At 38.8% G+C, this 27,142-nt stretch overlaps 2 protein-coding genes across 2 annotated transcripts; both read right to left on the bottom strand.

Moving 5' to 3' along the window:
- Window positions 1–9,324: 9,324 nt before the first annotated feature.
- Window positions 9,325–11,795, bottom strand: LOC122023042. The gene is made up of 3 exons (XM_042581140.1): window positions 11,025–11,795; window positions 9,799–10,931; window positions 9,325–9,715 (listed from the first exon to the last, which is right to left on the bottom strand). Exons 1-3 carry the CDS (start codon window positions 11,793–11,795, stop codon window positions 9,325–9,327), a joined length of 2,295 nt encoding a protein of 764 aa, XP_042437074.1.
- Window positions 11,796–14,199: 2,404 nt separating this feature from the next.
- Window positions 14,200–15,501, bottom strand: LOC122024344. The gene is made up of 2 exons (XM_042582956.1): window positions 14,936–15,501; window positions 14,200–14,749 (listed from the first exon to the last, which is right to left on the bottom strand). Exons 1-2 carry the CDS (start codon window positions 15,422–15,424, stop codon window positions 14,531–14,533), a joined length of 708 nt encoding a protein of 235 aa, XP_042438890.1. The 5' UTR covers window positions 15,425–15,501; the 3' UTR covers window positions 14,200–14,530.
- Between the last annotated feature and the right edge of the window lie 11,641 nt (window positions 15,502–27,142).

The raw sequence follows: 27,142 nt of genomic DNA, 5'->3' as shown, positions 1-27,142 counted from the left end.
GTGGCGAGGCACATGGCCTTCTTGGATATGGGAGCAACCACCACCGACTAGACAAAACCTTTTATAGAAATCTAATATTTAATTTCCTAAAATAACTTTAGGTTAACCGAAAAGAACAATCAAATCACAAGGAAAAATAAAACAAAAGAACACAACTTCGAAAAACATATTCGAAATACTAGAATCGTAAGCCTCTTGTATTTGGTATTATTTCCAAAAATAACTAGTATGATGCGGAAAGGAAAAATACTAGTTATACCTTTTAGAAAGACCTCTTGATCTTCTACCGTATTCCTCTTCTAACCTCGGACGTTGTGTGGGCAACGATCTTCCGAGATGAGAACCACCAAGCACCTTCTTCTTCCTTCTAGGTTTCGGCCACCAAAATTCTCCAAGAGAAGTAGAGGTCCGGCCACCACCACCAAGCTCCAAGGGATGCAAGAAACAAAACTTCCTTTCTCTCTTTCTTCTCCTAGCTAGAACCGGCCACCATCAAGAGCTCCAAGAGGAATTGCCGCCGGCCACAAGAAGAAGAGAAGAGGAAGAAGCTAGGGCCGGCCACCAAGGAGGAAAAGAGAGGAAGAATAGAATAGAGTTGTTCACCATGAAGGCACCTCTACCCCCTCTTTTATAATCCTTGGTCTTGGCAAATAAGGAAATTTAAATAAAAACTTCCTTAATTCTTTTGCCATAAAAAATTTAATTAATTAAAATTAAATTCCTTTTTTCAATGGCCGGCCACATTAAAATCTCCAAGCAAATAAAATTTTAAACACAAATTAAAACTTCCTTATTTGCTTCCGGAAATAAAATTTTCCCTTTTAATCCATTCATGGTTGGATAGTTATAAAAAGAATTTAAAAAATTAAAATTAAACTCCTTTTAATTCCATGTGATCAGCCTTACCAATTTCTCACATGAATCATATCAACGTTGGCTGGTTGAATAGTTATAAAAAGAATTTAAAAATTAAAATTAAACTCCTTTTAATTCCATGGGATCAGCCTCACCAATTTCTCACGTTGACACATCATCTTTTGGTAAGTTTCTCAAAGATTTTCATGTTGATATCTCAAAGCTTCTCAAGCTTCTCACGTTGACAACTCAAAACTTCTCACGGTAAAAACAGTTGGCAAGAAAAATGTTGAAGCAATTGAACACCAATAAACGGCATCTCACAGCAAGCAAACATGAACTTGCTGATCATGTTAATCACAACAACATGAGCATCCTTGGATAGCAACACCAACAACATGGATTAGAAGATGGGCTTGGATGGATACAAGACTTTATATATAAAGGCTACGATAGGGACCGAGAGGAGGAATTGGTTTTGGTCTCCCGATGAAATTAAGCATCCCGTGTTCGCCCCGAACACACAACTTAATTTCATCAATAATAATTTATTCACTAAAGAATTATTATTGAACTACCGCACCAATCCCAAATTACATTTTGGGCTCCTTCTTATTATGAGTGTGTTAGTCTCCCTGTGTTTAAGATAACAAATGTCCACTAATTAAGTAAGTTACTGACAACTCACTTAATTAATATCTAGCTCCAAGAGTAGTACCACTCAACTTCATCGTCATGTCGGACTAAGTCCACCTGCAGGGTTTAACATGACAATCCTTATGAGCTCCTCTTGGGGACATTCTCAACCTAGATCACTAGGACACAGTTTCCTTCTATAATCAACAACACACACTATAAGTGATATCATTTCCCAACTTATCAGGCTTATTGATTCATCAAACTAAATCTCACCCATTGATAAATTAAAGAAATAAATATCAAATATATGTGCTTGTTATTATATTAGGATTAAGAGCACACACTTCCATAATAATCGAGGTTTTGTTTTTTATAAAGTCAAGATAAAAGAAACGACCTCTAATGGTCCTACTCAATACACTCTAAGTGTACTAGTGTAATTATATAGTTAAGATAAACTAATACCTAATTACACTACGACCTTCCAATGGTTTGTTCCTTTCCATTATGGTCGTGAGCTACTGTTTATAATTTATAAGGTACTGATAACATGATCCTCTGTGTGTGACACCACACACCATGTTATCTACAATATAAATTAATTGAACAACTACATTTATCATAAATGTAGACATTTGACCAATGTGAGTCTTATTTCTAGATAAATGTTTATACCAAAAGCTAGGCTTTTAGTATACACTCTAACAATCTCCCACTTATACTAAAAGACTAAGCTGCCATATCTGCTGCCATACATCTGATTCCCAACCCTTCAACATGTCCATCAAAAACTCTCACCTTAAGGACCTTAGTGAAAAGATCTATAGGTCATCATCTGATGCATTCTAGGCGGCAACAACTTCTTCTCGTTTATACGATTTCTCGTATTGGGTGGTACCTGCGCACTATTGTGTTTACTTGCCTTATAGACTTATGGTTTCTTCGAGTTTGCTACTGCACCAACATTATTACAATAAATTATAATAATCTTTGGACAAACTAGAAATCATATCTAAGTCTATCTTGAGGTTACTGAGTCATTCAGCTTTATGGCTACCTCAGAGGCTTGCCATATACTAAGCTTCTATGGTGGAGTCCAGAAAAACACCTATGCTTATCACTCTTCCATAGTTATGACTTTACCTCCTAAAGTAAACACAAAACTCCGAGGTTGACTTATTATTATCCCTATCCGATTGGAAGTCAAAATCCATGCAACCCACAAGGACCAAATTAACTGCCTTGTAAGCTAGCATATATTCTCTAGTGCCTCTAAGGTACTTCAATATATGCTTTACTGCAATCCACTGTCCTTGTCCAGGGTTACTTTGATATCTGCTAACTATGCCCTTGGCAAAACAGATTTCTAATCTCTTGCATAGCATACATTAGGCTTCCGACAGCCGAAGCATAAAGAACTGCCTTTATTTCCTTTATCTCCTTTGATGTCTACAGAGACATATCTTTAGATAAAGTTACTCCATCCTGAAAAGTTAAGAAACCTTTCTTGGAGTTTTGCATGCTTAAAACGAGCAAGGATTTTTCTGATATATGAAGCTTGGGATAAGTAAAATATTCTTTTCTTACGATCACTTATTACTTTGATCTCAAGAATATATATACATTCTCCCAAGTCCTTTATATCGAATTGTTTGGACAACCATACCCTTACTTCTGACAACATTTTGATATTGTTTCCAACTACCAAAAATGTTATCTACGTATAGTACAAGAAATATCACCACGCTTCCATCACACCTTTTGTATACACAAGACTTATCCGGTTACTAAATCCATAGACTTTGATAAACCGGATGTTCTAAGATCTTGAAGCTTTGCCTCAGTCCATAGACTGATTGAGCTTGCACACAAGATGCTCTTAGCCCTTTGCAATGAACCCTTCTGGTTGCTTTATATGGATGCTTTCTTCAAGACTTCCATTAAGGAATGCTGTCTTGACATCCACTTGCCAAATAGATAAAAGAATCCGGATAGACTTAAGCATGCCTACCAGTGAAAAAAGTTTCCTTTTTCATCAAGCCTTGCTTTGAAGGTTTCTACCTTCCTGTCTATCCCTCTTTTCTTATTATAGACCTTTTACACCCAAAGGCTTTTACACCACTTGGTGGTTCTACAAGCTTCCAGATTTTATTAGAATACATATATTCTAATTCTATTATTCATTACTCTTTGCCAAGATGCTGCATATTTATCTTGGAGTGCTTTGTCATATGTCCGGAGATCAGGTTCATGTCCTTCAGGGATCGAGTTCAAAAACTCTCCCAAAACATGAATCTTTTAAGGTTGCTTAACAACCCTCCCACTACGACAAGACATTTTCTGCAATTGTGTATCATTTGTGATACGTGTTGCAGTTTTCTTGTGGTATCTCATCTTGTACAGTTGGTACTAGATTAGACATGTCTTTTATTATTTCCTTAAGAACAAATTTACTTATGAGCACGTGGTTCATTATATAGTCCTTTTAAAATCAGTCATTGATGCTAACAATGACCTTCTGATTTTTAAGACTATAAACCTACTTTTGTTTATCTAGGATAACTTACAAACAAGTGAACTCCTATCCAACTTATCATTATCTCTCTTTAACATATGTGCTGGATTACCCGAAACCGAATATGCTTCAAAATAGGCTTACGCATATTCAGCAATTCTATATGAGTAGAGAGTTATGACTTTGGAAGGTACTACGTTCACTTCCGTTTCCAGAGCATATCCTTAAAAAAAATTTGGTAAAATAACTCATCATCAATCTACTTATTTCCATAAGAGTCATATACCTTCTTTCTACTACACCATTCTGTAGAGGTGTACCAGGTGCAGTTTGTTTGGATTGAATCCCTACTTCTGATAAGTAACTCCTAAATTCTCCCAAGAGGTACTTGCCACTACGTTCTTACCATAGTGACTTTTACTTTAACATTTCTCCGCATCAGCCTTGTACTATTTGAACTAATCAAAGTACTTAGTCTTGCGGTACATTAAGTAAATTTATTTGTATCTTGAATAGTTGTCTATAAAATAGACGAAATATTCAATACTACCTCTTGTCTGGATAGTCATAGGATCACACAAATCAGAATGAACCAATTTCAACATATCTTTGACTCTATACCCCTTAGACTTAAAAGCTTCTTGGTTATTTTTCCTTCCAAGTAAGACTCGCAGGTTGGAAAGATTTCCACTACTAATGAACCCAAAAGTTCATCAGCTACCGATGAATCCTACTCAAGTTAATATAACCTAGCCTTAGATGCCAAAGATATTAATGGTTCATTTCCGAAGGTTGCTTTCTCTTAAAATTAGAAGATGTGTTACTAATTTCCATTTGTTGCATCGTGAGAGTTATTGGATTTATAAATTGCCAACCAACGTACCAGAACAGATAACTTCCCTCTTTTTCTTAATAACAACTTTGTTATTAAAAGAGGCAGAATATCAAGTTCTTTGAATAGTTTAGAAACTGAAAACTAGTTCTTTCTAAACTTGGTGCGTAAAGACAATTACTCAAAAATCCATGTTTTATTCTTATCAAAAGATAAACATCTCCCACTGCAACAGCTACCATTTTTACAGTAGTGCCCATATGGACAGTGTTTTAATTTTCATTTAGTTGTCGGGTTTCCTGGAACCCTGCAATGAATTGCAGACATGATTAATGGCATCTTGTATCTACACTCTAGGTTCTGGTAGATAACACCACTAGACATATTTCAACTAATGAATTAAATACACCTAAATTGTTCTTAGTTCTAAGAAAACAGTCTACCTTAATGTCCAAGTCCTATTTCCAATCATTACAATTGGGACTACTAAGTCTTTTTCTATAGTATGACTACTAGGGATTGACAAACATTCTAAGAATCACAAAAATATTTGGTCAAGATCAACTCCTTAAAATCTTCATGAATTTTGTGTATACAAAATCGAAGAGGAGATTTTATTCATTAATTTTATTATCTCGTCTACTTTACTTTATGACGAATAAAATTAATAGTTGATCTGTCTTTGATCAAATATTTGGTCAAAACTCTTTGAATTTAAAATAACATTGATTCCTCAAACAATATTATTTAAATTCACCAACACCTCAAACACCGTGAATTTTGCATGCCACGTTAGTGTGAACGTATACAAATTCATCATTTGTAAGAGGAGGGTTTTACCCATTGACTATCTTGTCAATATAACTTTTTGACAAATAAAATTACCTCAAACACCATGAATCTTGTATGCCACGTTAGTGTGGACGTATACAAATTCAAACATTTGTAAGAGGGATTTATTAATTTTATTATATTGCCAATCTAGTTTTATGACAAATCAATAGTTGGTTTCCCTTTGGTCACACAAGTGATAGTAGTGACTCCGTTGGGGAGGATACTATTAAATGTGTCTAAGTGTATACCATTACTTGACACTAAGTACATTAATAAGATTATGCCCCTTCCGTTGGGGAAGATCACACGCTCTTAATTAACCTCCTATAGTCATCCAAAAATCGAAGTATGTTCTAGTGATCCGCAAACAAGCTCATCCGTTATGGAGGAAGGCACTCAGAGCCAACGCGCAAGCTTGTTTGCATCACTTACAAACCAGTAATGGAGACCATGGGATTTACTTAAAAATCTCTCTCCCACTTAGTTATTTATAAATGAGGAATTTTAACTATGCTAGCCTACTAAATATGTAAACCAACATGTACACACAGCACAATATAAAAGCAATAAATAGAAAATCTAATTTTCAACTATTATGACTTTTATCTCTAGTTGTCCTCCGTGTGTTGTCATCCCAAGCTGCTGCCATATTTGGCCACCGCCACCGGGTCTAGCTGTCGCATCCATCTTGCTCTTAGTTCCGCTGCGCCTCTGGTCCTTAGATGGTTCCACGCTTTGCAAGAATCGATCCGCGACATAAATAGAATTTTACATTTTTGATCCTATATTCCATAAAAGGAATGTACATGTATCTAGATCAAAAATAAAATCCTAATAAAACTAAATACAGCTCCTGCTGTATTTTATAATACAATCATGCACACACATATAAATGCCCTTGACATGTCCAAGGGTCCAATCACACACATAATAACTAAAAGCCATAATAGTTGGATCCTGCATCCACAAAGTTAGCACATCCTACTATTATCCTGCCTAAATTATGTATGACATGTGCATAATTAAACTAATACCAAATACACAGAGGCAAAACCCTAGCTCTGATACCAATTGTTGGTTGCTACTCGGAAAACCTAGAGGTTCCACTGTACAAAATTTTGTACAAAGGTCTGAACCTTTTCCTAGCTACCATGTGTTCTTTTAAATTAAATTTTGGATCGCCTGCGGAACTTAACACGTTTGATCCAAAACTTAATCTATTTGTTCTTTTAGGTTTTGACTTGGATCTCCTGCGGAACTTAACACGTTCGACCCAAATCACCTTAAGTTATTAATTCCATTAAATATTAATTTCCATAATTGGTTCCCAGTACTGACGTGGCGAGGCACATGGCCTTCTTGGATATGGGAGCAACCACCACCGACTAGACAAAACCTTTTATAGAAATCTAATATTTAATTTCCTAAAATAACTTTAGGTTAACCGAAAAGAACAATCAAATCACAAGGAAAAATAAAACAAAAGAACACAACTTCGAAAAACATATTCGAAATACTAGAATCGTAAGCCTCTTGTATTTGGTATTATTTCCAAAAATAACTAGTATGATGCGGAAAGGAAAAATACTAGTTATACCTTTTAGAAAGACCTCTTGATCTTCTACCGTATTCCTCTTCTAACCTCGGACGTTGTGTGGGCAACGATCTTCCGAGATGAGAACCACCAAGCACCTTCTTCTTCCTTCTAGGTTTCGGCCACCAAAATTCTCCAAGAGAAGTAGAGGTCCGGCCACCACCACCAAGCTCCAAGGGATGCAAGAAACAAAACTTCCTTTCTCTCTTTCTTCTCCTAGCTAGAACCGGCCACCATCAAGAGCTCCAAGAGGAATTGCCGCCGGCCACAAGAAGAAGAGAAGAGGAAGAAGCTAGGGTCGGCCACCAAGGAGGAAAAGAGAGGAAGAATAGAATAGAGTTGTTCATCATGAAGGCACCTCTACCCCCTCTTTTATAATCCTTGGTCTTGGCAAATAAGGAAATTTAAATAAAAACTTCCTTAATTCTTTTGCCATAAAAAATTTAATTAATTAAAATTAAATTCCTTTTTTCAATGGCCGGCCACATTAAAATCTCCAAGCAAATAAAATTTTAAACACAAATTAAAACTTCCTTATTTGCTTCCGGAAATAAAATTTCCCCTTTTAATCCATTCATGGTTGGATAGTTATAAAAAGAATTTAAAAAATTAAAATTAAACTCCTTTTAATTCCATGTGATCAGCCTTACCAATTTCTCACATGAATCATATCAACGTTGGCTGGTTGGATAGTTATAAAAAGAATTTAAAAATTAAAATTAAACTCCTTTTAATTCCATGGGATCAGCCTCACCAATTTCTCACGTTGACACATCATCTTTTGGTAAGTTTCTCAAAGATTTTCATGTTGATATCTCAAAGCTTCTCAAGCTTCTCACGTTGACAACTCAAAACTTCTCACGGTAAAAACAGTTGGCAAGAAAAATGTTGAAGCAATTGAACACCAATAAACGGCATCTCACAGCAAGCAAACATGAACTTGCTGATCATGTTAATCACAACAACATGAGCATCCTTGGATAGCAACACCAATAACATGGATTAGAAGATGGGCTTGAATGGATACAAGACTTTATATATAGAGGCTACGATAAGGACCGAGAGGAGGAATTGATTTTGGTCTCCCGATGAAATTAAGCATCCCGTGTTCGCCCCGAACACACAACTTAATTTCATCAATAATAATTTATTCCACTAAAGAATTATTATTGAACTACCGCACCAATCCCAAATTACATTTTGGGCTCCTTCTTATTATGAGTGTGTTAGTCTCCCTGTGTTTAAGATAACAAATGTCCACTAATTAAGTAAGTTACTGACAACTCACTTAATTAATATCTAGCTCCAAGAGTAGTACCACTCAACTTCATCGTCATGTCGGACTAAGTCCACCTGTAGGGTTTAACATGACAATCCTTATGAGCTCCTCTTGGGGACATTCTCAACCTAGATCACTAGGACACAGTTTCCTTCTATAATCAACAACACACACTATAAGTGATATCATTTCCCAACTTATCAGGCTTATTGATTCATCAAACTAAATCTCACCCATTGATAAATTAAAGAAATAAATATCAAATATATGTGCTTGTTATTATATTAGGATTAAGAGCACACACTTCCATAATAACTGAGGTTTTTGTTTTTTTTATAAAGTCAGTATAAAAGAAACGACCTCTAATGGTCCTACTCAATACACTCTAAGTGTACTAGTGTAATTATATAGTTAAGATAAACTAATACCTAATTACACTACGACCTTCCAATGGTTTGTTCCTTTCCATTATGGTCGTGAGCTACTGTTTATAATTTATAAGGTACTGATAACATGATCCTCTGTGTGTGACACCACACACCATGTTATCTACAATATAAATTAATTGAACAACTACATTTATCATAAATGTAGACATTTGACCAATGTGAGTCTTATTTCTAGATAAATGTTTATACCAAAAGCTAGGCTTTTAGTATACACTCTAACACGATGAGGGTGCTGAAATTTTTTATAAACCTGCGGTAAAATGAAGCCAAGCCATGAAAACTTCAAATATCATGAATCGTCTTAGGAATTGGCCAATTTAGAATAGCTTAAATCTTGTCCCGATCCATCTTGATGCCCTCGGAAGAAATATTGTAGCCCAAAAAGATGGGGCTGTTGGTGAAGAAGTGACATTTCTTCAAATTGGCATACAACTTCTGTTCTCTTAGCACTCCAAAAACTTGTCGAAGATGACTTAAGTGCTCTTCTGGGCTGGAGCTATACACAAGAATATCGTCAAAATAGACAACAACAAACTTCCCAATGAATTGTTTAAACATGTGATTCATGAGCCGCATAAAGGTAGAGGGTGCGTTAGAAAGTCCAAATGGCATAACCAACCACTCGTAAAGACCATCTCTTGTCTTAAAAGCGGTTTTCCACTCATCTCCAGACCGCATTCGAATCTGATGATAGTCACTCCATAAATCAATCTTAAAACTAATTTTGAAGCCATGAAGTTGATCAAGAAGATCATCAAGGCGAGGAATAGGAAAACGGTATTTAATCGTGATTTTATTTACCGCTCTACTATCAACACACATACACCACGAATCATTTTTTTTGGCACAAGAAGTGCTGGAATGGCACAAGGACTTTTACTTTCTTGCACAAGACCTCTTGCTAACAAGTCTTCAACTTGTCGCTTCAACTCTTCATGTTCCTTAGGATTCATTCTATAAGCAGCTTTATTTGGGATCGACGCACCAGGGATTAGATCAATACAATGTTGAATGTTTCGCATGGGAGGAAGGCCCGGAGGAATTTCTTCAGGTACGACATCAGTAAACTCTTGCAAAAGAGGCTGCACTTGTAGCGGAATGATATTACCCTCCTCATTTTCTTCCAAAATCACCAATGCAAATGCCGCCAAGGATTCATTCATTGCATCCTCAAGTTGCGTTTGAGAGAGCATATTATTTCCTTCTTCCTTAGATGGCTTAACAATGTCCTTCATTCTTGACGGCCCCAAAATTATTTTCTCGCCGTCTTTTACGAAAGCATAAGTGTTTTTGAATCCATCATGTTGTGTTTTCCAATCAAACTGCCAAGGTCTTCCAAGAAGCAAATGACAAACATCCATAGGAATAACATCACACCAAACTTCATCTTTGTACTTGTCTCCAATAGAAAATTGCACAAGGCATCGTTTATTTATCTTTACTTCATTACCTTTCCGAAGCCATGATAGCTTGTAAGGTCGAGGATGATCTTTGGTTTTTAATTGCAGTTTCTCTACCATAGTTGTAGCCACAACATTTTCGCAACTTCCTCCATCAACAATGATGTCACACACCTTGCCATTTGACGTGCATCGGGTGTGGAAGATATTATTACGAAGCCATGAATCATCTGGAACATAGGTGGTGTTGAGACTACGCCGTATCACCAAAGCTTCCCCATGATCTTCATAAGTGATATCTTCCTCCTCGTCACATTCATCATAAATGGGTGTTGTCTCCTCATTCTCCTCGTCATACTCTTCCTCAATGAAAGTAATGATTCTTCGATTTGGACAATCGACAGCAAAATATCCGAACCCTTTGCACTTGAAACAAGTTTTTTGATTAGTCGGACCACTGGATTTCACAAAACCAGCACCACCATCCTTACTTGCGGCAGATTTCTGTTTTACATCTTTGGCTGCCGGAGTGTTCTTGGAAGGAGAAGCACTTCCTCGATTAGAAGCACAACCACCCGACGAGAAACACCCCCCAAAACGACTTGATTCTTTTTGTTATTTTTCAACCTTGAGAGCCAACTGGCATACATCATTATAAGTCCAATATGACTGCAATTGGACCACATTCCCAATCTCATACCTCAGCCCTTCAAGAAAACGAGCAATGATTTGTTCTTCTGGCTCAAAAACATCGCACCGCATCATGAGGTTTTCAAATTTAGCCACGTAGTCTTCCACGGACAGATCCTTCTGTTTGAAGTTGTGATATTTAAGAAAAGTATCTTGCCGATAATTATCTGGCAAAAATTTCCTCCTTAACTCCTTCTTCATTTTGTTCCATGTTCTGATCTTTTGCTTGTCATCTCGCATACGTTGCTTCTTAAGGTGTTCCCACCAAATGGATGCATATTTTCTTAACTTAATAGCCACCAGCTTCACCTTGCTATCTTCTTGAACATCTTTGAACTCAAAGACTCTCTCAACAGAATTGAGCCAATCAATGAATTCATTGGGATTATTTCTTCCTTCAAAATCTGGAATATCAACTTTAAAATCAAAAGACTTGTTGCGGACATTGTCTCTTCGGAACTGTGGACCACGAGAAGCACGGTCACGTGAGTCATCATCATGAAATGGATTAAAATCCACATCATTATTTGTAGAACCACCATCTGAATCATGACCATCAACATCATATTCACGATGTTTGCCACGCGCAAGGCGTTGCTCGAGTTGTTGCACTTGTCTCCTTAAATCTTCTAACTCGATATCACGAAGGTTCCTTTGACGAGCTTGAGGATCCTCATCGTCTGGTCCCTTTCTTCTACGACCAGCCATTGCAGACCAAAGGCTCTGATACCAATTTGACACCGAGTAATTAGAGAAGTAGGAGGGAACACAAGGAACTACTCAACACTCACCACTCTAGGAATCCACCAAAAGAGTTTAGAGCAAGATAAATAGAAGATAATAACTTCTAAACAAGCTTAAGAGCTCAAGATAATTCTTATTTTCCAAATTGTCCTCACAAGCTTTCAAAAGAGGCCATTATATAGACAAGTCTTGGAATAACCCTCCAAGTGAGTCAAAAGAAATAAATAAGCTTGCATGATCTCAATACCTAGAAAATAGGAACTTTGATACTAATAATTATAAAGATAGTTAAATACGGATAACCACAGTTTCTAAGAAAGAGGTGACTCCTCGAGTTTCGTCATAGTCTGCCCCACTTCACTAAATCAGCCATAACTCTTTCTAGACAAAATATTATTGAGATCTGTAAATTTTGTTAGAAACTAGACTTCTTAGGCTTTCCAACGGTATACGACATGCATCGTAATTCATTCCCAATGAAAGCAGTTTAATGATTAAATTTGGTTGACTTTTCCAGTGAAAGTTCCAGCGCCAACCTCTCCAGCGGGACCACAGTGCGTGCTGAAGAAGTGACCGGTGATGAGTGGGAATGAGCGGCAGAGGGTGTGGCTGCAGTGCACATCAGCCGAAGGGGAGTCAAGGTAATCAAGCGGTTGCAAAGGCGTTTCAAACAACTACCAGGGAGAAGGTTGGATGCATCAGCTCGGGTGAGCAGCCAGGCATGAGGAGGCTCCGGCGAGTCAAGGGGCATGGTCTTTGAGGAAGAAGTGTGGCCAGCTAAGCAAGAGGGAGATTTGAATTTGAATCTCAAAATTCGCTGTTTGTGGAAACCAAAAATAACTGATGGACTCTTCCAACTCCTTGAATCATGATCTCAGATCATTCCCAGGTTTAACAACAACATGTTGTGACAGATTACGTTGCCAACCTCAGCAGAAGCCAGAAAAGCCTATTGCATCCACCAAATGAGAACACTAATGAAAGAATTGTCACCTTGATCCGAGTCCTGTTGAAGGTTAATGAGAACATCCATTGTTTAGATTACAACTCCATCTGAGCATCTTCCAATGTGTCATCATTTCTTCCCAAGAATCAACATCATCCAAGAGTATGCTACCTTAAGAATTCCTCTCGAGTCAGCAGCGTTGTAACCATCACTACCCTTCCATCACTCATTTTGATGCCATCATCACTGCCAGTGTTTCATCACAAGGTCAAGAAATTACTTACTGCTACAAGTTTATAAATTTATTATTAGATGATATTACGCTTCCAAGATTAAAAAATGAAGTAATGACATCAGAAAGATGGCATCGAAGCATACACATTTCTTCATATTTCTCAATAGTTCAAGTTTTTGAGTGAGGGGTTTCATAATCTCAGAAAGCTTAAACCTATGGAAAATTCTTATGTCTCTGTTTGTGGATTTAAATTCTCAGACTATATCCATTGTTTTTCACAGGTTGTGCACGGAGTAATACCAAAACTTGATTCTGCTGAGCAGTGAGAAAAGGAATTAGATAGTCTTGGCTTGTTAAACTGAATTCCTTTAAAAAAAGGTTACTGATTGAGGTATACTAAAGGTTCAAGATTAGGATAAGTAGCCCAATTATACCATTGACAGTGGCAAACCTGAATTTGGATTTGGAAGGTCAAGAAACCATCCAAAGACTCTGAAAGGCAAATCTTTCCTATAGTTGATCTCACTACTGCGCATAGAGTTCCATTTTCTTCTGATATATAAGAGGTTGAATCACGCTGGATGGAGTCATTTTTGACGAATATACATCTCTGTAAACTTTCTAAAATTCTAACTCTGGATTTAAATTTCAATTCAGTATACTAGCTTTTAGTTGTTGCCTACCTCAATCCATGCTCCCCCTTGACTTCCAACTTTCAACAGAGGATCCAGAAAAAAAGCCACCATCTTTTAACAAAAGTGGCTGCAAGAAGAATCAAACATTAATCCTACATTATGTGCACAACCTTAATTAAAGAAATGCATTAAGGTAATTCTCTAACTTTTGACCTTTTTACGAGAATGAAGGCAAAAGTCCTAAAAATACAATTTTTGGGAGCATATTTCTAGAATTTTTGTGAGGTACTAGAATGCAGTGGAGTCTTCAAGTAGAACGAAAATCTGACAAAGCTTAATCAAACTTTGACCTTTTTTTCTCGACAATCAAAATTTAAGGCTAAACTTAAATTTTCAAACTACAGCAGGTTATGAGTAACATGCTCTTGTTCTGGATAAGTCCAAGAATTCCAGGAGGCAATTGTCCTCTTTCTTCCAACGTAACGCCCTTATCAAGTGATCCGCTTCATGTAACTCCAACTGATAAATCACTTACCAACAGTTAAAGAACGATAAGAAAAGATTGATCCTTCATTTTCTTTAATTCATTCAGAGATGGACAGATAAAGAGAAAAAAGTTGACATAAAACTTAAAGTGTTTTTTGCTCTACTTTAAGTAGCGATGAACAAGGTGCTTCGCGATTGTCTGGATAAAGTAACACTCGTCATACATCAAGATTATTTCCACTACAGTTCGTCTTCCCTCTCCAAACATGCCACTACATTTCTTTTAGGAAAAAGAAAAAAAAGACATAGGAGACGGTACAAGTTATCTCTTAGCTGACAATGTCTATTGAGTTTCGACATAAATTTTGAGGACCTCCTTAAATTTGTTCCTGATCGATCAGTTTACTCCAAGAAGAAATTTGAGGAACTGAAGCTTATCCATGATCTCCATCGCGCTAGAGTCCTTCAAGGAGAAAGGAGGTTCAATGCCGATGAAGACATAGAGAGCTCGGAGTTCCTCTAGTGTGGAAGGCTGCAGTGCAGCTCTGTAGCCCATTATGGTTCGCAGCGCTGAGATCTCTTTCCATATTGCGTCCTTCCTTTTCTCCTCCACCTTCTGTACTTTCACAGAATTTAGAAGCAGAAAAAAAGGACTTGGAAAATGAGAATGTTCAGTTTTCGATCGAAGTTTAGGACTTCGGAAGAAATCGAACGCAACGAACTAAAAAAAACAGAAGATCAATTTTGAAGAGGATAGTGCTCATGTTTTTGTTAAGAAAGTCGAATTTTGAATGATAATTACCTCATACGTACGCGTCTCGGTCATGGCGGAGGCTGGCTCCGTGCTCACCGCTATGGGAGGCTCCACTACCGTCTCGGTTTCTGAAGAAGCATCGATTGCAGATACTTGCTCGCTCAGGGATGCTGTGAATTCACCTTCTGACGATGGGATGATCTCGACGATGCTGTTCCAGTACCCTAATTCTGCTTCGTCAGTTTGGTTTTCAGGAGCTGGCGAGAGGAGGGAGGCCATGGCCTTCTCGGTGGCGGCGATGGTAGCCAGGTAGACGCAAAAGGGTAAGGAGAGGGCCAGGCCTAGGGTGGAGGCGACGCAGTAGGGAGGAATCACGATGGGAGCGGAGGCCATAGCGGCTCCTGCGACCGCGGCCTTCTTAGCCAGTTGCCAGACCACATTCGCCCACCCACCAGATCCTCCTGCTGCTCGCAGCGACTCTTTCTTTTCGCCGTTCTCCGCTGGTTCGTCGGAGATGGAAGCCATTTCTGTGGCCATTTAGGGCGTCGAACGAGAATGGATCCGATGCGCGATGAAAACGAAGGAAGCTACTGGGATTGCGAAGGGAGTGCGGGCGGTTAGGACACGAGTCGGCTTTAAGAAGCAGCAGGGATGAAACAAGGCCACGTGAAGCGACACGTCAAGTAGCGAAATTGGAAAATTTTCACTTTGATCCGTGCTTACTAAAACTTTTTTGTTTTATCCACCAGCATTTGGAAATTAAATTTCAGCCGCCACTAGTTCTAGTTAAGGTTTCCTAAGACTGGTCACCACTCGATAATAAAAGGCAAATAGATAAATAATATATAATATTAAAGATTGATCCTCTTTTTAAAATTTATGAAAATATTACTTAATCGCTCCACTGATAGAATAGCTTTGATTCAATTTTAATTATCTTTGAATAATTTTGATCAAAATTATTTATCTTATAAGATGATACAATTTTAATCAAAGTTACTTCAAAATAAATGCCAAAACGATATTTCAGATATTAAATCATAGTGGAGTAGGATCCTCGGGTTCACTTGGATTAGGAAATGGTCCATCATTATGATCGAATTATGATCATGATTTAATCATATTTGATAGAGTTCATCTTTCTATTCAAATTATAATTTAGGTTAGAGTGAACAGTCGAAAATCGCTGACGGTGAACGGGTGACTTGATTATTGAGCGTTGAGCGAGAATAACTTCCGGAAAACCTTCGACCTTTCATGTCATCCCAAATTATAACTGGATGGAAAGATGAATCTAAAAAGAAATCATAATTAATTATCATCGAATCATGATTATAATCTAATTATGATCATATTATGAATTATCTCCTCATCCATTAAAAATGGACTGAGGATCCGGTCACATCATAAGAGGTATTATTTAATAATATTATTTTAATATTCTGTCGTATCAAGATATGCTCGAATTAAAGAATCATTTAGCAAGAAACATTCATATAAACTATCATTAACATATATAAGTAAAATAAAAGGAGTTATAGTATCTGATTAGAGTCGTATCTGCATAATATTATTTGGCTTTTTTATGTGGAAAGATCCAATTTCATAAAAAGTGTGCAGGACCAAATTGCTTCCTCGTTTTCTCATACTTCCTGTTCAAGTTGCTTATTCCTAATATGTACGTTATCGGGGCTCTAATGCAGTAGTAGGATGTTTAAGGTGTAGATACATAATTCAATCCCAGCTATATTATATATATAAGAGTTTTTTCTTTAAATGGGATACACAATTAAAAGATGTTAAATTTTTGGAATACTTATCATGAGTATTTCCCGATTTACCATGAAACTGGATAAGTTATCTCAGGACTAATAAATGAGATTAGCTAGATTTATTATTTATGTTTTCTTCCCATCTGTATTGGACAAAGAGTCTGAACTATATGTATGAAATACAAAGTATGTCGAATAAGAGATCGATCATGAGTACCTTATCCTAATGCTTTTGGGCACGCCGTGCCTTTGGATGTCCCGCATCGTGCAATCTTCAAACTGCAGCTTCTTGATTCCGGACTCGCACGGTGGCACAAGAGTAGTCTATTACTTGAGATGTCATTGAGATAGTCATGTGGCATGAATAATGATTTATAATTAATGCTTAAATCTGAGGATGTTTGGAGTTCTAATTCACTAAAGTCAGAAACAACACAAGATAAATTATATTATTGCCTGATATAATAGAGACAGGAAAACTGCAAGGGTGACAGCATAAGTGCCACCGCACTCGAAAAGAAAATTCACTGCATCAAACAAATTCAGTGAGAAACGATCGATGTTGGATTTCTTTCAGAAAAATTTATATAGTGCAGCATGAGCATGAACAACAACAGCTGTAGTGCCTATCAATTCCAAAAACTTTTTCTTTGTCGATCTTCAGAATGAAATCAAGATGTATAATGCAGAGTTGACCACTCCACCTTTGGGACTCTGGAGAGAAGCTCGCTGGTCTCGTGAAAATATGAATCGGGAAGGAAATCATAGACCCAAGGCTGAATCAGTACTGTAAAGTTTTGGGAACAAATTTTTGCGAGAACAAATGAATCTCCAAGATATTTGTATCAGGTCCTTGAAGTGTTGCTACTTTCTTCTGCAATCAAGTAGCTTGCTACGCTCAGTGTGCCACTGCCTTAACTCACATGGCTGGAGTCACCATGGTCCTTTGCAGAAAGATTGAACCGAATTAAAAACCAGCAACGACTACAGAATCATTTGGAAGGTCAATGAACTGCCATTAAATTAAACGTAGTAATCTCCTCTCATGACTTGGGCATTATATTATCGCACTTGAGCGAAATCAAGGGTCAAAGCTCTTGTCGTATAGCAAGATTAGTTTGCATTTGTCAATAAAGGGAAGATCTTTTGGTTGAGTACTAAACCTTGACTATCGATCACTGACTTACTGAGGCCTGTAAAATGTAAATGCAAGCAGCTCATGCTAGAAATGGTGGTTATATTGAATTCAAGATCAGTGGTGAATTATTTAAGGTTGTCTTGTAGGTATTACAAAGATGAAAGGGTGTCTTTTTCCATTATTCTTCCTCCTTTACAAGAGACCCTTCATCTTCCTCCTTTATGAACAACATTATTGTCACTTGCCTTTATATAAGAGACATCCAAGGAATCGAAAAGGAGAGGTGGTGAGCAAATAATCGGCGAAGAAGAACATACCTCTATAAGATTTGGTTTGTGAATCCTGAAAAACTTTTCGATTCATTCGTGATCGTTCTTCCGACGACAAGCAAAGATCAAGATCTACTATGGGAGATCATCATGAATTTTTCGTTTTGTACGAATCTTCTTCTTATGAAGCAACAATGGTATCAGAGTATATTGCTCGAGAAGAGAAAAAAGCCCCCCTCATCGATGGTTGTATTGCACATCGGCGACTGCGGCAACCGAGCCTTTTGCTTGGCAATAAAAAGGGAAACTCTGTTTTCTCAGTTGCTATGACCACGTTGGACCACTATCGGCCGACGTTCGATGTCGGAAAATGGTCGATGGCCCACATTAGCAATAGAGGTTGTCAAACTGTGTTCATCGCGGTGGATAGGCCACGGAATCGAAGAAGAACAACTCTTTACTTTTCCTCGTTAAAAATGTTTGAGGAAATGTTTGATTTTTAAAAATCAAAAAGAAAAAAAAAAATGTGAATGTTTCTATGAAACAGAATTTTTTTTTTGGAAAAGTTAATTAAAAATTAAACTTTGTGTTTTAATTTTTCAACTAATTATGCTTATTTTTATTTGGATTTACCTGAGTAGATCAGATTGGTTCAATCCAAACTAATCTAGTTCATTTGAACTAGACTATATCAAATCAGATTGGTCCAAACTGAACCCCGATCTGATTTAAATCATTAGTTGGTTAACCAGATCAATAAGGATGATTTAATTAAATGAGTTTAGATTAAACAAAAATTACTGAATGCCTCAATTAGATTAGTTCTAATGCTAACAAGGGACTAAGCTAACGCTTAGAGTCTGATTTCTCAATCGATCGGTCCAGTGTGTCAGTCAACTGGAGCTCCTCAAATTAAAAAAAATATATATTTTTCTTAGTTACTTATAGATTATGTATATTTTTCTATGCATATGTGTGAATTGAAATGAACCGGTTTTGTTACTGGTTTGTTAGTTTTGTACTGATATTATTATTCTCAATTCCAAATGTCATGAATGATATGCACGATGACCCGTTGTGACATCTGATGGAATGAGCTGCGGGAGGAGATTCAGAATATCGAATATGATCTAGTTTACAGATTAAGAGGACATATTGGATGACTAGATGAACTATTCTAGAAGCTCGAGCAAGAAGAGTTTCCCATCCTCGATAATTACCGGATTTGAACTTTGATCAGTTCATTGTCGGGGAATCCAAAAGTAGTAGCACACCATATATCAGGGCACTTTAAAGGGCGTATCTCATATGCAGAATTGTTTGTGGAACTACTATGTCATGAGTTCTCAGAAGAGGATCCTGATTAGTCTGAGGAGGATCCTGAAGAGTCTGAAGAGGATCCTAAAAGTTTGAGGAGGATCTCAAAGAGTCTAAGGAGAATCTAGAGGAGGATTATAATATGGACTAAGTTGAGATTACCGATTTGCCTGAGATTGCCCAAGCTGAACCTAGAAAGATAGGACTTGTGATAATTACTATTGCGCTAGTGTCTTTCCTAATGGGAGTATTAATGTCCTATCAAATACAACCACTAGTGTTAGTCCTAGTGGGAGTAGAGTTAGCTTATCTTGCAAAGTAAAGTTTAGTTGTTATTACTGTCACTATATATGTACAATATTAAGTTCATATTAATAAAATCATGTAATAAAAACTGTTGTTATATACAAATAGTGCTATTTTAATGAAAAATTATGCTATACATTAATGAACTTGAAAAAATATTATGTGTTAATAGTCTTAACAAAATAATTAGTTCGTTTAATGTGATGTATGTAATGGAACTAATCAATGTTGATTAGATTAGATCATACAAATGATGAGTGGAAACATAGTTATCACTTGATTTTGTAAACGACTCAAATTACATTGAGTCAATTATTAATTGCATACATATGAATTACACTGAATAACTAAATAATATGTTTATTTATAGATTACGGTAACTAAGAACATCATAGTTGAACTCAATAAGGGAGAGAAATTATATAGAGATAAATACAAAATTTGGCACCTTAAGATATAATACTTTCTTAAGGAACAAGAAGTTCTAGAGACTATAAATCATTTCATGGAAGAACTGGTTGATGATTCTATAACACATCACAGGCATGACCTTGATGTCTATAAGGCATGAAAAAGGAAGGACTTCACTATTAAGGGAATATTGATTAGTTCAATGGTGGATGATCTGGTATTTGAGTATGAGTCATTACCATTGGCACATGTTGTCTGGACAACCCTTAGAGAGAAGTACAGTGGAGTAAGTCTCAGTAAGCTTCATCAGCTGACAATTAAGTTTAACAGTTGCAAAAAGTGTTCAAATGTCACCATGACCTAACATCTAAGGGAATTGGCAAATATGATTCAGGAGTTAAAGACCGCTGTGTTAGGATCCTTTGTACGCGGCTAGAGAGGGGGGTGTGAATAGCCGACCCCAAATCGTCGTTTCTTTCTACAAAACATGTTAGCGCAGCGGAAAATACAAAGAAACGAAAGAGAAGAAAACCAAACCTTAACACAAGGATGTAACGAGGTTCGGAGATTAGGGCTCCTACTCCTCGGCGTGTCCGTAAGGTGGACGAGTCCAGTCAATCCGTTGGTGGATGAGTCCCCGGAGAACCGGCTAATACAATATACTCCTTGTGGGTGGAGAAACCTCGCCACAAACGTTTGCAACAGCAAACAAAGAGTACAAGAACAGTAAGAAAAGCAATACAATATGAATACAATAGCACTCTACCAATTGCTTGCTTTCTTGTCGACTGGAGGTGAAGCAGCAACTTCACAACCCAAACGCAGCAAGTCGACGACTGGAAGCTCACGCGAAGCTTCGAAGGCGAGCTCAATCGAAGCTCAGTTGAAGCAGAAGCTTCAGCAGCAGTAGAAAAGAAGAAGAAGTACCTGTGCAGCAGCAGCCCTCGACTCCTTTATACCTGCGAAGAAGACAGCGAAGAAACTAGCCGTTGCATCGCAGACCGATCAGGCTCTGTCCTGATCGGTCCCCAGACCGATCCCAGCTCTCCCAGCTCTCTCACAGAGAATCGCACTCGTCTCCTGATCGGTCGTGGAGACCGATCAGGCATACACCTGATCGGTCCCTGGACCGATCAGGAGCTTCTTTCTTCACTTCTGATCGTTGCCTGATCGGTCTGTGGACCGATCAAGAACTCCACAGTATGCTACTGAGTGGAATCTGATCGGTCACCAGACCGATCAGGAAACACTGAGTATCACTGGATCGGTCTGCAGACCGATCCAACTCCTAGGTTTAGAGTGCCCTCTCTAACCTAGTTCGGAGAACGAGCTACCGAGCCCTCTCCGACTCCATATGCCAAGCTTCACTCACTTGGACTTCTCAACACCAGATGTCCGATCACCCTTGATCTATCTGGATTTTCCCTTGCCCGGCTTCACTCACCAGGACTTTCCACCTGGCTTCACTCACCAGGATTTCCACACTGCCTAACATCCCAGTTAGGACTTTCTCACTGCCTGGCTTCACTCACCAGGACTTTCCAACTGCCTAACATCCCAGTTAGGACTTTCCCACTGCCTGGCTTCACTCACCAGGACTTTTCCACCTGCCTAACATCCCAGTTAGGACTTTCCCACTGCCTGGCTTCACTCACCAGGACTTTTCCACCTGCCTAACATCCCAGTTAGGTCTTTCCCTCGTGCCAAGCTCCCTGCTTGGACTTCTCCGTGCCAAGTCTCCATACTTGGACTTTTCTAGTGCCAAGTCTCCATACTTGGACTTTTCCCGTGCCAAGTCTCCATACTTGGACTTTTCGCGTGCCAAGCTCCCTGCTTGGACTTTTCCAGTGCCAAGTCTCCATACTTGGACTTTTCCGTTGCCAAGTCTCCATACTTGGACTTTTCCAGTGCCAAGTCTCCATACTTGGACTTTTCCAGTGCCAAGGCTCCATACTTGGACTCTTTCCCGAATCAGGTCAACCAGGTCAACCTTGACCTACGGTTGCACCAATAATCTCCCAAACATCTATTCTTGTCCCATATCAAGAATAGAACTTCTCTTGCGAGTGTCAAACATCAACATGCAACTCAACTAGGTCAACCTTGACCTAAGGTTGCACCGACAATCTTCCCAAGTCAAACATCAAAATACAACTCGAGTCAAGTCACCTCGAGTCGGGTCAACCAGGTCAACCTTGACCTAAGGTTGCACCAACAATCTCCCCCTTTTTGATGTTTGACAAAACTCATAATCAAGTTAGGTTAACCCGATAACCTAACTTAGGTTTTCCAACCATCTTCCAATGTCCAATGTTCTTTCCTTGAACATTCTCCGGACATTCTCCCCTTAGGTTAACCCGATAACCTAACTTGGGTTCTCCAATAATTCTCCCCCTTTTTGACACACATCAAAAAGAATTCCGATGTTCTTTTCTCGAACATTCCTTGACATTCTTCCCCTAGCTTAGGTTAACCCGATAACCTAACTTGGGTTCTCCAATAATTCTCCAATGAACACTCTCCCCTTTTTGACACACATCAAAAAGAAAAAGGAGGATATCAAGGTCAAGAGTTTCTTCCTAATGAAAGTCCCTTACCTTTCATTGAAACTCAACAATCAACTTAGTGATAATCCCATATCACTAAACCTCAAAAATCTTAAGGAGTAAAAACTCCCCCTAAAAGTCAACTCCCCCTTGACTAATAGGTAAAACTCTCCCTAAAGGTCAACTCCCCCTTGACCATTGCACCAACAATGTCTTGGAAAGTTTCAAACCTTTAGAAACCCGAAACTCAACTCCCACAGCTGAAATTTCAGACCACAGTCGAAATTCAGCAAGTTCAGCACACCTGATCGGTCACCGGACCGATCAGGACCCCTCTGGATCGATCCCCAGACCGATCCAGCCTTCCCTGGATCGGTCCAGTGACCGATCCAGCCTTGGATCAGGCGGTTTCTGATTTCTTCGCTCCCGAAATTCAGAAACTCACAACAAATTCCAGAAAATTCGAAAAATTGTGAAATTTTGAGGATACATTCCTCATACCATATTCTATCAAGGAAAAATAGTTTTCTATGAAAATAGTTTCCATTTTTCAATCTTGATACAAAGTTCAAAAACTTTGAAATAGTTCAAAGTTTAACTCAACTTTGTATCACAATGTTCAATGATGAGTGCTATCACGAGGATGGCTTCATCAAGGTTTTTCAAATCAATTTCAAAATGATTTTAACCCTTTTGAATTTAGGACCATAATCTTAGGGCTAGATGTACATGACTTGTACACAAGCTTTCCCTATGATCCTTAATTTCTTGAATTAGGGTCATCTAGGTACAAGGACTATGCACCTTGATCCTAACTCATGATCCTAATATCTCACACACATCTAAGGTGTATCAAACCACATTCAAGTCAATTTGATGTGAGATATGGGTTAAGGTCAACTTAGGCTAAGTTCTCATGCATTTTCTAAACACCAATTTGATCTCAATATTAAATTATATGTTTGTCCTTAAATCAATTTTATTGATTATAATGCAAGAGATGATGACATGGCATATAATGATATCATAAGTAAAAACATGTGCCAATGTCATGATGTCATGGCATAAAGTTTGAAAACTTAAATAAAGCATGACATATAAACTAGCCTAAGCATTATCATGACATTTCAAATGATAATAAAATAAATATGATGTCATGGCATGGCATATGGCAACCAATCATGGCAAGTTAGCACAAATAAAATACCTAAATTCCCTATCTAAGTATCCTTAGCCTTAGCTAACTTAAAATCTAACCCTAGATTGCCCATATATCCCTAAGAGAAAACCAAAATCCCAATTATGGTATTTCTCTAGGTATTCTTAAATTGTGCCAAATAAGATTAAAATCGATATTTTTCAAATATGGCACAATTTACTCTTCAAGGAGTAAATAATAATTCTTTTTCATTTTCAAAGGTTATCAAAACCTTGAAAATGCTCCTTGAGTGTCAATTTCCTCAAAGTTTGGTTAACTACCCTTCTAATTGGAGTTGACACTCTCTAACCCATCTATGGGATAGAGAAGATGCTCCTAGGAACCCAATACCTATTTGAGCTCATTGGGTTCACTAAATATTCACTAGGGATAACTTCCCTAGCAACCCTCCTAATGACCCTCTTAGGCTTTGAAGCCTTGGTCATTTGGGTCTCATCAAGGTCAACTATAGGGGTGACTCCTCTTGTAACCTTGGTAATGGTCTTCCTAGCCCTAGGTTTTGTTCCATAATCGAATGGAACATTGTGGTAAGTGGGCTTGACCACTTGGGACTTAGATTTGTGACCCAAACCTTTCTTGTCCTGGGACTTTTGACCCTTAGGCCCTAGGGTTGACTTCTCTAAATTTTTAAGGGCCTTTTCTAGGGTATCAAGCCTTGACCTCAAGACTTGATTCTCCTTTTCTATTATCTCAAGTTTTGATTTGTCATTCTTTCTTGAGGTGTTCCTAGGCATGTGTCTAGTTGATTTAGGGTTTCTACCTAGGTTTTCCTTAACCTTAGAAGTGTTAATCCTAGGGTTAGCATTCCTAGTAGTATCCCTATCTAGGTTGACATGTTTAGCACCTAAGCACATGTATTGATTTCTAGTGTTAACATGCTTATCATTATTGACTAATGCAATAAAATTACTAGCATGTATCCTACTAGAATTGCACGAATGAGCCTTAAATGTTACCTTAGGGTTTGCCTTAGCTCCCCCTATCAAAGTGCTCGGTCTCTTGTCCTTGTGAGATTGCCTCCCCCTCGGACATTGACTCCGATAATGTCCCCTTCGCTTGCATTGAAAGCACACCACGTGCTCTTTGCCTTTGCGTATCGGGACTCCGGCTTTCTTGACCTTTGGCGTCGGTGGAGTCTTCCTAACCCTCTTTGGACACTTACTCTTGTAGTGCCCAAATTCCCTACACTCAAAGCACATTATGTGTAATTTGCTTGAAATCACAGTGTTTGAGTTACCTAGGGTTGTGGATGTAGATGAGCTTTCTTTTTCATCCCTTCCGGAGGTAGATGCCTCTTCTTGCTCAGATCTTGAATAAGAGCTCTCCTCCTCTTCTTCCTTGGATGTTGAGTAGCCCTCAACTTCCAATTCGCTTCCTCCATGATGTGAGCTACTTGGCTCACTAGGCTCCTTTTCATGGAATTTTGCCAAATTGTTCCACAATTCCTTGGCGTTGTTGTACTTATCTATCTTGCACAAAATATTATTAGGCAAAACAAATTCAATAATTTTTGTTACCTCGTCATTGATTTCGGATTGTCGGATTTGCTCTTTCGTCCACTCCTTCTTCTTGATAGGTTTTCCTTCCTCATCCATCGGAGGGGAAAACCCTTCTTGTACACAAAACCAATGTAACATATTAGTTCTAAGAAAATACATCATCCTTACCTTCCAATATGTGAAGTTGTCGTGAGACTCGTAGAAGGGTTGAATCGTGACATCTTCTCCATAGAGATCCATCTCTAGCCCGTGCTCCCCCGGGTGTTGATCCGTCGAAGAGTGGCCTTGCTCTGATACCACTTGTTAGGATCCTTTGTACGCGGCTAGAGAGGGGGGTGTGAATAGCCGACCCCAAATCGTCGTTTCTTTCTACAAAACGTGTTAGCGCAGCGGAAAATACAAAGAAACGAAAGAGAAGAAAACCAAACCTTAACACAAGGATGTAACGAGGTTCGGAGATTAGGGATCCTACTCCTCGGCGTGTCCGTAAGGTGGACGAGTCCAGTCAATCCGTCGGTGGATGAGTCCCCGGAGAACCGGCTAATACAATATACTCCTTGTGGGTGGAGAAACCTCGCCACAAACGTTTGCAACAGCAAACAAAGAGTACAAGAACAGTAAGAAAAGCAATACAATATGAATACAATAGCGCTCTACCAATTGCTTGCTTTCTTGTCGACTGGAGGTGAAGCAGCAACTTCACAACCCAAACGCAGCAGCAAGTCGACGACTGGAAGCTCACGCGAAGCTTCGGAGGCGAGCTCAATCGAAGCTCAGTTGAAGCAGAAGCTTCAGCAGCAGTAGAAAAGAAGAAGAAGATACGTGCAGCAGCTGCCCTCGACCCCAATATACCTGCGAAGAAGACAGCGAAGAAACTAGCTGTAACGCAACGGCTAGAACTGACCGATCAGCTTCACCGATCGGCTTGCTCGACGGTCATGGGGACCGATCAGGCTGATCGGTCCCAGACCGATCCCAGCTCTCCCAGCCGTGAGCGCACTCTGATCGGTCGTGGAGACCGATCAGCATACCTGATCGGTCCTGGACCGATCAGAGGCACTCTTCCAGTTCCCTAATCGGTTCGGGGACCGATCAGAACTCCAGTATGCTACTGAGTGGAATCTGATCGGTCACCGGACCGATAGCTCTTGAGTTCTTGGATCGGTCTGCAGACCGATCCAACTCCTAGGTTTAGAGTGCCCTCTCTAACCTAGTTCGAAGAACAAGCTACCGAGCCCTCTCCGACTCCATATGCCAAGCTTCACTCACTTGGACTTCTCAACACCAGATATCCGATCACCCTTGATCTATCTGGATTTTCCCTTGCCCGGCTTCACTCACCAGGACTTTCCACCTGGCTTCACTCACCAGGATTTCCACACTGCCTAACATCCCAGTTAGGACTTTCTCACTGCCTGGCTTCACTCACCAGGACTTTCCAACTGCCTAACATCCCAGTTAGGACTTTCCCACTGCCTGGCTTCACTCACCAGGACTTTTCCACCTGCCTAACATCCCAGTTAGGTCTTTCCCTCGTGCCAATCTCCCTTCTTGGACTTCTCCGTGCAAAGTCTCCATACTTGGACTTTTCTAGTGCCAAGTCTCCATACTTGGACTTTTCTAGTGCCAAGTCTCCATACTTGGACTTTTCGCGTGCCAAGCTCCCTGCTTGGACTTTTCCAGTGCCAAGTCTCCATACTTGGACTTTTCCGTTGCCAAGTCTCCATACTTGGACTTTTCCAGTGCCAAGTCTCCATACTTGGACTTTTCCAGTGCCA

The sequence above is a fragment of the Zingiber officinale genome, chromosome 9B (assembly GCF_018446385.1).
Source record: "Zingiber officinale cultivar Zhangliang chromosome 9B, Zo_v1.1, whole genome shotgun sequence".
NCBI classification, from domain to species: Eukaryota; Viridiplantae; Streptophyta; class Magnoliopsida; order Zingiberales; family Zingiberaceae; genus Zingiber; species Zingiber officinale.
The sequence above is the reverse complement of the archived record's forward strand: the minus strand, read 5'-3'. Positions and strand labels throughout refer to the sequence as shown.

Coding starts and splice junctions, on each gene's coding strand:
- LOC122023042 (XM_042581140.1), bottom strand. CDS start 11,795: ATGGCTGGTCGTAGAAGAAAGGGACCAGACGATGAGGATCCTCAAGCT. Junction 10,932..11,024: donor TATGCCAGTTGGCTCTCAAG/GTTGAAAAATAA, acceptor TCTCCTTCCAAG/AACACTCCGGCAGCCAAAGA. Junction 9,716..9,798: donor TGTGTGTTGATAGTAGAGCG/GTAAATAAAATC, acceptor CTTCAAAATTAG/TTTTAAGATTGATTTATGGA.
- LOC122024344 (XM_042582956.1), bottom strand. CDS start 15,424: ATGGCCACAGAAATGGCTTCCATCTCCGACGAACCAGCGGAGAACGGC. Junction 14,750..14,935: donor CCGAGACGCGTACGTATGAG/GTAATTATCATT, acceptor GTGAAAGTACAG/AAGGTGGAGGAGAAAAGGAA.